General features: G+C 39.4%; 1 protein-coding gene across 5 annotated transcripts in view; it reads right to left on the bottom strand.

Moving 5' to 3' along the window:
• ZDHHC2 (zDHHC palmitoyltransferase 2) overlaps positions 1-12,057 on the bottom strand; it is a 90,585-nt gene that overhangs the window by 64,826 nt on the left and 13,702 nt on the right. For all 5 annotated transcript variants that reach the window (XM_075258782.1, XM_075258783.1, XM_075258784.1 and 2 more), the window contains exon 2: positions 874-900. In XM_075258782.1, coding sequence (XP_075114883.1) covers positions 874-900 — 27 coding nt within the window. The remainder of the gene's footprint in view (positions 1-873; positions 901-12,057) is intronic.

Here is a 12,057-nt window from a genome sequence, read left to right as displayed (position 1 = left end):
AAAAAAAAGTACATTGTGATCCCTATATGGGGCTCACAATCTACATTAAAAAAAAACCTTGATGAAGCTAGAGTGTTGACTGTCCTTATTAAGAGAAGTGGTGGTAAGATAAAGTACTGTATTCAGTTCTCTTCATTAGGAGCACAAACAATGACAGTTCCATTTTTTCATGGCCAAAATTACAAGTCAGAGATGTTCATCAAAAGATTAAAAAATATGGAAAAACAAGTCTAGGATAATTTGGAGGTAATTTGAGGTAGACGGTCTCAAATATGTCTTGAAGTTCTGATTAATCTCACAAGTACTGGGAATAATCAGCCGGAGCCTCACACATGGAACCAGCCAGAGAGTCTTTGACAAGATGAAGGACCCTTCTTTTTTCAGTGCTCTCAGTTCACTGCAGCAGATTCTGGAAGGATTTTGGAGCTGATTTTGAGATGGAAACCATAAAACAACTGATCCATTAGGTTACCCAAAATAAAAATAACCCCATCTATGTAGGGTCTCAATATCAGATCAGCGACATCTCCACCAATCACCTGCACAGTTCAATCCTTGTCTCTACGCTATCCATGGTGCTGTGCCCAGTGACCAGTGAAAAGGTCGCAACACTCGCCCAAGTACCACTGCGACTTCAACCGGCTGATCGGTGGGGCTGATGTTGATAACCTGATATCGATAGGAAAAGTTCTATAAAATATGGCTGGGTCTCAAAGACCTGAAAACATTTTGATCATAAAAGGGATACTAAAACTTTATTGTTATTCTGCCATATGTTTGTACCATGGGTGATTCATGAGTCCTGGTAACTTTGGAAATGTGCCACATGAACATTGTGTAAGCAAAGCAATGGGTGCTGGAATACTAACTCACCTTTCTCTCCAATATTGTCCATGGACACTGAAAAGACAAAAGCAGACATTGTAACATTACCCACCACTTAATACACCGAAAACTAACAAAACTGTAAATCAATAAAATATTATTGTAACTTTAATACTGCTAAAGGACAAAACTGATGGTGAACTTCAATAGCCAATGGAACCAATATATTTATCATAGCCCTCTATGGAAAAAGGAAAAAGTGAAGGTCACGGGCTAATGGGCCAAATGGACCTAATACAAGAAAACAAGTGCTTATGTATGCTTTAAATACAATATATACAAATAATTACTATATATATATATGGAGTCATTGTATAACCCCTTTTCCATATATGCAGTCATTTTACATCCCCTTTGTCTTCCTACATACAGTATATAGGTATAAATCCAAAAGTCAGATTATCCCTTAAAAAAAAGCAGAAATCTGTGATGATACTACATGCAGCCTTTTACATAAGTGAAATATGGTGACTGGGGGTGACTGTTGCCCCTAGTTCACACCTGTTGTCTAGTCGCTGACTGTGGGCAGATACTTTTTATAACTCCTGATACAAATTCATCTTCTTTTAACACCCCGCACAGTTACATGTGAATTATATTTATCTACCCCATCTGCTAGCCGCGCCGAAGCAGAATGTTTAATCCCAGCCTTTTAAACAAATGAATATTATGATTCATCTGACAATTAAGTTATTACAATTGGATCTTGACCAGGAATCTTGACTCCTGCACAAACAGAGGAAAAGCTGGCGACAACGCCATATTAAGCCTGCCAGCCCCATGCAGATTCCTGGTTGCCAAATCCAGTTTCTCATATAAAAGAACCTATTCTAGAGGTGAATAGTTTACAATATGTGTATTAGTTATTGCATTGTAGGATAGCTATAAGATGCTCTGGTAAAAGCCTGCCACCACTGAATATGCTATCTGTATCTTCCCATTACCAAGGTGTCTCATAAAAGCCTTAAAATAAAAAATGGAGTGTGTAATATTGTCTGCCACGGCTTCAAACATGTCATTTTGGGATTACCAAACATTTATTTTTTAAAAGGTTATATATATATATATACAGTCCTATGAAAAAGTTTGGGCACCCCTATTAATCTTAATCATTTTTAGTTCTAAATATTTTGGTGTTTGCAACAGCCATTTCAGTTTGATATATCTAATAACTGATGGACACAGTAATATTTCAGGATTGAAATGAGGTTTATTGTACTAACAGAAAATGTGCAATATGCATTAAACCAAAATTTGACCGGTGCAAAAGTATGGGCACCTCAACAGAAAAGTGACATTAATATTTAGTACATCCTCCTTTTGCAAAGATAACAGCCTCTAGTCGCTTCCTGTAGCTTTTAATCAGTTCCTGGATCCTGGATGAAGGTATTTTGGACCATTTCTTTCTACAAAACAATTCAAGTTCAGTTAGGGGGCGTTCACACTACCGTTGGTGTCCGACATGTAGTGTCCGCTCCTAGTGTCCGCTCAAAATCTGTCACGGACACTAGGAGCGGACACTAGATGTGTCCGTGACACCTGTCATTCACTTTAATGGGCATCGGGTGCGTTCTTTTGCACTCCGTGCCCGTCCTTCCCTGTCCGCAAGAGAAGATGTCCGACTTCTCAAGCGGACAGAAAAACCCTGCATGCAGGGTTCCTCTGTCCGCTTGAGAAGTCGGACATCTTCTCTTGCGGACAGGGAAGGACGGGCACGGAGTGCAAAAGAACGCACCCGATGCCCATTAAAGTGAATGACAGGTGTCACGGACACATCTAGTGTCCGCTCCTAGCGTCCGTGACAGATTTTGAGCAGACACTAGGAGCGGACACTACATGTCGGACACCGACGGTAGTGTGAACGCTCCCTTAAGTTTGATGGTCGCCGAACATGGACAGCCCGCTCTCAAATGATCTGAAAACAAAGATTGTTCAACATAGTTGTTCAGGGGAAGGATACAAAACGTCTCAGAGATTTAACCTGTCAGTTTCCACTATGAGGAACATAGTAAGGAAATGGAAGACCACAGGGACAGTTCTTGTTAAGCCCAGAAGTGGCAGGCCAAGAAAAATATCAGAAAGGCAGAGAAGAAGAATGGTGAGAAGAGTCAAGGACAATCCACAGACCACCTCCAAAGAGCTGCAGCATCATCTTGCTGCAGATGGTGTCACTGTGCATCAGTCAGCAATACAGCGCACTTTGCACAAGGAGAAGCTGTATGGGAGAGTGATGAGAAAGAAGCCGTTTCTGCACATACGCCACAAATAGAGTTGCCTGAGGTATGCAAAAGCACATTTGGACAAGCCAGCTTCATTTTGGAAACAAAGATTGAGTTGTTTGGTTATAAAAAAAAGGCGTTATGCATGGCGTCCAAAAAGAAACAGAATTCCAAGAAAAACACTTACTACCCACTGTAAAATTTGGTGGAGGTTCCATCATGCTTTGGGGCTGTGTGGCCAATGCCGGCATCGGGAATCTTGTTAAAGTTGAGGGTCGCATGGATTCCACTCAGTATCAGCAGATTCTTGAGAATAATGTTCAAGAATCAGTGACGAAGTTGAAGTTACGCCGGGGATGGATATTTCAGCAAGATAATGATCCAAAACACTGCTCCAAATCAACTCAGGCATTCATGCAGAGGAACAATTACAATGTTCTGGAATGGCCATCCCAGTCCCCAGACCTGAATATCATTGAACATCTGTGGGATGATTTGAAACGGGCTGTCCATGCTCGGCGACCATCAAACTTAACTGAACTTGAATTGTTTGTCCAAAATACCTTTATCCAGGATCCAGGAACTGATTAAAAGCTACAAGAAGCGACTAGAGGCTGTTATCTTTGCAAAAGGAGGATCTACTAAATATTAATGTCACTTTTCTGTTGAGGTGCCCATACTTTTGCACCGGTCAAATTTTGGTTTAATGCATATTGCACATTTTCTGTTAGTACAATAAACCTCATTTCAATCCTGAAATATTACTGTGTCCATCAGTTATTAGATATATCAAACTGAAATGGCTGCTGCAAACACCAAAATATTTAGAACTAAAAATGATTAAAATTAATAGGGGTGCCCAAACTTTTTCATAGGACTGTATAATGACTAGAAATATACAGGGAGAATAACTATATTAAATGGATATTCCAGCCATAAGAATGCATCAACTATCAAGTGGAAAAGCGATAATGCTGTATTAGTACGGGCCAAAGACTGGGGGCTCACTGATCAGGAAGGGGGACTCCAGAATTTTAATGAGGCTCATGCTTGACCACCCCTCTATTCAAACTCCTTCTATCAGTGATGTAGCTGGGGAAGACACGCATGACCCCCTTACTGGAATCAAGGGAAGTCCCAGTGGTTAGAAGCTCACAAATCCAGTAAACGGGTAACAAATGCTTTTAGGCCGGGTTCACACGATGTCTTTGGCACGTAATGTGCCACGTAGACGCCGCGGGAGCTTTTGCGGGCCATATATGCTCCCATTGTTTTCAATGGGAGCCAGTACCATATATGCGGCGCTATTTTGCGACCACCGCAAAATCACAGCCGCAAAATAGCACCGCGTATACGGTACCAAAAGACACCGTGTGAATGCACCCTCAGGCTGCAGAAACAAAGTGTTTTTTTTGTTGCAGATTTTGCTGCGACTTTTTGAGCCAAAGTCAGGAGTGATTCAATAGAGGGGAAGAGTGTGCTTCATGTTTTCTAAGAGCATGCATCATATTTTCCACTCCTTTTTATTCTTACTGACTTTAGCTTAAAAAAAAAAAAAAAAACCTCAGCAAAATCTGCAACAAAAACACTGTGTTTCCCCTAAGTAGGGCCATAGCCTAAGGGAGCCTTCACACGGAGTTACGCTTCAGTCATTCTGAACGTAAAACTCGTTCAGAATGAGCGCATAAAAACCAGATCCCATTGATTTCTATTAGAGGTCCCATTATAAGAACCATTAAACTTGAAAAACAGATGAGAACACAATATCATAGTATATGGGTCAACTGCAAAATACCGTGCCAGCCATTGTAAAGACAAGTTACATTTTCTTAAACTGTGACTATGACTTTAATTCTGTTCTTCCCTTAGTTATATATTAGACTGATGAGAGGACAATGTATCAGACGTTCTTATTCCTGTGAACTTCTTGGAACGTATTCCACATACTAATGGGAATGTGAAACATGAGGAGCATTTCATCGAGGAACCTGATTGCTTAAAATAAGTCCTCGGCTACATGAAAAGTGACATCCTGCTAATCTGTGCTAATGAGCAGAATGAGGTGAGAAGTCGCTGGTGTCAAAGTATTTATGCACGACTGAAACCGCACTGCTGGATCAGGATCGCTATTTAATGCAAATGGATATTTTTCATTGTCTACCATCATTCTAGTGTTTGCTGAATACTACGAAATAGAACTATCCCCTCAGAGAAATTGGAAACCATTTCCAGGGGTATAAAACACCTAAGACCTATAATAATTCAATCTTTGTAAATGCAGACCTAAAGTATAGGTTGCATCTGATATTCTGGCAATAGACTAGGTCTCCAAAAGACTAACTTCTTGAGATGACTAGCCACTTATCCTGGCCAGACTTCCTATGATTTTCAGTTCCACCATATTTGTTCTATAATAGTCATCTTCTTTGAGAAGACTATCCCAATAAAGACCACTTATCAATGCAACTTTAGGTGGTTGCGTCAAAGAGGCCTAAAACCCCAAAAATAGACAATTAAGTTGTATGATTTAAAAGGAATGTGTCGCCATTTTTTTTATTCCTTTATTAAAACCATATAGTGAAATATATCAGTATATCTAATGCTAGGTTCACACTAGTGTTGAGCTTTCCAGTCTTTGGATACCCGAAAAAATGGAAGCCTGTCCGATTAAAAAGACTATATAGAGTATAATGGGATCCGCTGGGTTTCCGCCCGTTTTCTGATGATTTTCCAGTTTGCAGCATTTTTCTCTCAGCTATATGGGGGACACTAAATGCTAGTGTGAACCTGGCGTAATCTGGTTTTATTTTTGGATTGTAGATTTTTTATTCTATTTTTGCATATGTTTATGGGGTCTGCCATCTCGTCTGAGCTTCTGCACTGCTAACATCATTTCGTCATATGCTTTACAGCATAGTCATGGCCATTGACATCAGCAGACTGGAGATGACTGATTGAAGTATATGGGAGAGTTTTCTAGACATGCTCTATGTATGGAGTCGGAGTAGATAAGAAGTTACATTGTCTACTGTCAGTAGTAGATGCAATGATGTGGTAGTATAAATAGAGGTGTTAACTTCTATTGTAATACGTTCTGTCTTATTTGTGATGTAAATGAGGTCATTGCTGCAAAGAAAACAATTAGCACTGGTCAATCTCTTATTAGATTTAGTGAGCAGACTGAAAATTGGATGATATATTACCTAAAAAGAATTAATAGTGACAGATTATTTTTTAAAAATGATCAAAAAATCTTTAAAAATATGTCGATCTAAAATAAAAGACATATTCCCTTTAGCATAATATATTTAGAACACCTAAAGACATCTACTATTTTTCCAAAATTGCATCTTTTAAAAGAAAAATAGGTTTGGAAATAAAACAACTGGAATATTCTGTACAGTAGGTTTAGCTATGCTTGTAAAAGCGTGCAGTCTAAAACCCTGAATCATGGCACAGCTGTGACTATAATCCGACACTATCAGGACAAATGTTGGATTAGTCACGTCAGCGAGGTTAGATATATAATTATGTGAAGGCGCTCATCTTCAAAAATTAGCTTCTGACTCCGCATTGAAATCACAACTACAAGATGTCACCGCGAACCTATAATACAGAACAATCAGCTAACGCGTGGCAAGATTCTACAGCTATTTTTAAGATTTCTATATTTGTTCCAACTACAAATATATGCAGCAGTACAGTATAAAATAATACTCTCAAATTTTACCATACCCAATTTGCTTCAGTTTAGGAGGAACAAGGAAACCAACAGAGAGAAACGTTTGAAGATCTTTTACTTGGGATCTTTAATCCAAGATTGTCACCAAAAGATTACGTAGTCTAGCCAGTACCATGCTCCCTTGCCTTACTTTGGATATTTTTCTTCTAAATGAAGCTGATGAAACATCCTAACATATTGTTACCAATGCCACTGAAAAGCCATCAACTTGATAGACGACAGAAACCAAAGGTTCATGGCTCTGCAATCACCTCTAATCTTTTTTTATCACTCCGCATAACCTTTTACTAGCTCCTGAAACATGGTAAAATTGCAGAAATACAGGACTGCTCTGACTGCAATGCTAAAATAGTCTGGACTTGGCTTGGGTTCAAATACAGGCAGAGCAGGGGAGGTGCAGGAAGCCTCAGCCCCGCCCATGCTTATTGTTTCCATGCTCTAAAACCAACAGGTAATCATAGAAAAAGCAAATTAACGTTTCTGTTTTCACTTCCTACCATTTGGTTTGCAATATTAGCAAACTTAGGGCCGTTTCATTTGTAGAATTAAGTGAATGGACAAAATAGAAATCTAACTCAAATCAGTATTTGGTGTGACCACCCTTTAGAGGAGATGTCCTGGAAGTCATGATATGGCCCCCACAAAGCGCTGATCTCATCATCATCAAGTCTGTCTGGGAATACATGAAGAGACAGACAGATTTGAACAAGCCTACATCCAAAGAAGATCTGTGCTTAATTCTCCAAGATGGCAGAAGCAACCTCCTTCATAAACTGTCTGCTAGTGTATCTAGAATTGATGCTGTTTAGAAGACAAAGGGTAATGACACCAAATATTAATGTGATTTAGATTTCTCTTTTGTTCATTCACATTATTTTATTAATTGACAAAAATAAACTATTAGCCTTTCTTATTTTGAACTTGCTTTGCAGAATTTGTTTCCACACCTGCCTAAAACTTTTGCATGTTACCATATAAATATATGTTTTGAGTCATTACAAGCATCACTTTTATTAAAGGGGTTGTCTAAGATAAATTGAAAATGAACCCCTAAACTGAACCTCCTTCCCCCATCTAACTTCTAATTTACTTTGTTTAAAAAAAAAATAAAAAATCTATAATTACCCATATCCCTGGTGCGGTAATGTGACCGCCCCAGGAACACTTTCTGATAATCCGGTGACGTTCTGTTTCGCCATTTACAGAACATCACCAGTACTCCCCCCCCCCACCCCCTCCCCTTGATACGTAAGTGTCTTCCTGTGTAGGAACAGCTCCTCCTCCTGATTTCATGCTGCTGGCGCTTGTGCCATCTGGAGGTACCTCTGACACATGCGCAACTGAGATTGTGCGCGCACCGAGTTGCCATCTGTACTGCACAGGCATCTCCAGCCTGCACACAGCCAGGAAAGCAGTAATAATAGGAGGAGCCTTTCCTATCTAATGAGGAAGATAAAGGAAGGTATGATGTGGTGGTGGTGGTGGGGGGGGGGCTGATTTAATTAGTTGGGAAGGGCTAGTAGTGTGCAGAATAGGAAGTGAGAGAGGAGGGGGGGAGCAGTGACAGGGAGGTAGTTTGGAAGCTGGGCAGGAAACTACGTAGCAGGAAGCTACACCAAGTTAACAAATGCAGAGGCTGCCAGGAGCTCCCAGAGAAACCCAGAAATCACTCAAAACACGTATAAAGGTATTTGGGTGCATTTTTAACCCATTAATAGCACTAGATCTAATAAACAGCTGTATGGGGAAATAAGAAAAAGTGAGCAGGCTTGACCTGTATGAAGATGGACTATGGGACGTATAGGAGATATACAATTTGGCTAAATACTTACAATGAATAACAATGATATTTTGCAAATGACTTTTCTATGACTTTTGTTGTTGATTACTCCTTTAAGCATAAGAGCTATGTGCATTCTCTTCTCTATGCATCATGTCTAAACTCCTGGAGAACCCTTTTATAAAATGTTTCACCTTGTTAACATAAGCTATTCAGTGAATCTGTCATTCTTGCTGCCAGACAGAAGCTGCCTTATTGAGAACAAAGTCAGTTTCTGCTTCGGAAAATCCTTTGAACAATTCAGGATATTAAAGGTTGGGTGTTTTGTGAAATAGCAATATAGATACAGGAAAACCTCTTGAGGCGGACAGATCATTTTCATGCATTGGAACATAATGAAGACATATTATTTGGCTATGAAAGTGTAAGAGTGGTCAAGACAATGTGAACAATAAGGACTATCTGCACTTCAGAATTGTTCAAAGAGGTTCATGCAAAGCAACATAAAGAACGGTAGCCGTGAGGAGGATGCCAAGATTTTGGAAATGATACATACTCATGGAAAGAGAACTAGGAAACAGTGGGCTTCCCAACATGCATAAATCTTCAGTGCAGCCCCCAACTAAGCCCATTGTATACCAATACACTGTATACCAATACACTGTACACAGCCTATACATGGTACACTCACTGGTAAGGATATAGCTGAATAGGAATTGTCAAACTATAGACAAATATTCTTTGTCCGTCCTGCCGCTGACTCAACAGAAAAGCTAAGCTATATCCTTGGGGCGGAACCGAAAATACAGTTTTCAAAGAAGTCTGGTTTTTACTACTTTTTAATTTACCCTTTCAGGGCACAGTGTAGTTTAGTTCTTAACAAACAGGGTTCTGGTATTACAGCAATGCCCCATAGCAATGGTGTAGCATTGCAATACCTAAAGCTGCCACTACAGTTTTCCCAGCAAGTGGGCAGTAACGCTCCTGACATGTAAACATTACCAGGGGCCAAGCTGTCCCTGAGTAAGAGATCTGTGAGGGTTAAGGGTGTTGGGCCATCACAGATGTAATATTAAAATATTACAAACTGATTAACCCCTGTGATGTTTTGGGGGGTCCAGAAGTAAAAAAACAAAAAACAATTTTTTTGCGCTTTGCTTTTATGACATTTCCTGCATTAAAAATGCAACGGTATCTTTGTCTATTATTATTACAGCAAGATAATAACTATATAAATTATCATTATATTTTCCATTTTTACTGAATAAAATATCATTTTGTGAAAATAAATGGTTTGGCTGGGGGCACTGAATTCTGAGAGCCAGAATTTTTTTTTTACTTTTTTTTGCTAACTCAGCTTTAAGTATCTTTTTTTTGTGGGCAAGCTGTAAGTGGTACCATTGTCTAGTATATACACGTTTTTGATCACTTTTTCTTGCTATTTTGGGGAAGGCAAAGTGATTAAAACACATTAATTTGTGAATTACATTTGTTTGTTTTTTTACTGCATCCACCATACAGAAAAAATAACTTTATTTTTGGACAGTTCAGAATTTTGAATTAAATATTTATTTATTTAATATCCGAAACTTCTCAATTTATTTATATTTTGCACTGTCCCACACAGGAACTGGAGACTGCTTGATCCCCTATACCATATACTGAAAGAATTCTGTACTGAAGTATATAGTATATGATTGTCTATATGTATTAGGCTAAGGCTAATACACATCTAATTATGGCAGCTAGGAAGTCTTGATCGCCATCCTAGCTGCCATGTCAATCCCTCGGAACCAGGGGGTGACAGAAGGATTTGGATCTTTTTGCATTGTACTTTAAAGTAATGTCTTATCTTCTGTGACATAAATGTGTTAATCACTTGTTCCAAATATTACAGCCATTTGGACTGTGCACAACAACTTGTAAATGTGTAGTGAAAAGTAAGTGTGCCCAGGGTTTAGATCAAGGGTCGGCAACCTTTTTTGTAGGGTATGCCGATTTTGAAAAAAAAGTAGTGAGTGTGCCATGCAATAATTCAAAGAACATCGAGCCCTACATGAAGGTCATAGAATACAAACCATAAGAATAATAGATTTGTCTATCAAACTTCAGTGTGGTCCTTGTCCCTGACTTGTTTTTTTTTTTTTTTTTTAGCAATGATGATCCTTATCTGATGGATAACACTTTTGGTTGAACATAAGGCTGCAGTAAGCCTGTTCTGTGGGTGGGGCAGGTGTGCATCGTCCATAAGGTAATCTGAGGTGATGGTCTCAGGTGGCGCCATATGGAATAACTTGGAGAGTGGCATTTTTTTTAATCGGCCACTACCTATTGAAAATATGGTTTTATTTCAATAAGCAGCTGACAATAATTTTAACTCACCTGTCCACGCTCCTGTTCTGGCCACCCTCTACAGCAGTCTCTAAGCAGCGCTACACTTACATCACAATGCTAAAGAATTCGTGACTTTACGTACAGCGTCCTGGCATTCTGCAGCATCGGCTATAGCGCACCCTGGAGGCGGCAGGACAGGAGCGTGGATAGGTGAGTAAAAATTATCAACTGCTACTCTGTATGGGGAAAAGGGGGACATATGCTGTGGTTGGGCTATTAAAAAAGAAGTCATAGTGTGTGTGTGTGTGTGTGTATCATAAATTGCATGAGGGTACTATATGCTGTGTACTATATGGGTAAAAATAATGGGGTCATACACAGTGTGGGGGTCATAAAAATGAAGTCAAATACTATGTGGGGGGCAGAAAAGGGTCATATATTGGGGGGGGGGCATAAAAAGCGTGGTCATATACTGTGGGTGGTCAAAAAAAGGGGGTTAAATACCATGTGGGGGCTAAACAAAAGGGGATCATAAACCATGTGATAGGACAAAAAACGTGTGATTGGCCAGAAAAAAAGGGGTAATGTATCATTTTGTGGTCCAAAAAACAAAGGGAGTCATGGCACAGTGGGGCAATAAAAAAAGGGGTGTGTTATACTATATAGGGGCCAAATAAGGAGATTTTTGATCTGCCAATGGGAGGGTGTACTAATGAGAGAGGCCTCATCACATAACCAAAAATAGCTGGGTGGGTATAATTTTTTAGTGGGGTGGGCGCCTTTCTATAGTTTGCCTCAGTCAACAGGTTTGGTTCACCCCTGGAAGGAGGGGGGAGAGGAGATGTCTCATACAGCCCAGTCTATAATGAGGAACTCTAAAGAAATATTTCCAGCCTTGTTGAAAAGAACAAAGGCAAGTTTATCTACCATATTATATTTAAAAATTAGATTTTTATTGAAGAAAATTTTTTCAAAATACAACAAAAGCAAAATAACAATGGGCCAAAGGGAGGAAAGACAAAAACCTGTGGCCGAATCGGGCCGTACAGTACTATGCGTCAAGTACAATAATCCGAACAACCTCTTATCTAATATAG

Source organism: Leptodactylus fuscus, chromosome 1, assembly GCF_031893055.1.
Source record: "Leptodactylus fuscus isolate aLepFus1 chromosome 1, aLepFus1.hap2, whole genome shotgun sequence".
NCBI classification, from domain to species: domain Eukaryota; kingdom Metazoa; phylum Chordata; class Amphibia; order Anura; family Leptodactylidae; genus Leptodactylus; species Leptodactylus fuscus.
The sequence above is the reverse complement of the archived record's forward strand: the minus strand, read 5'-3'. Positions and strand labels throughout refer to the sequence as shown.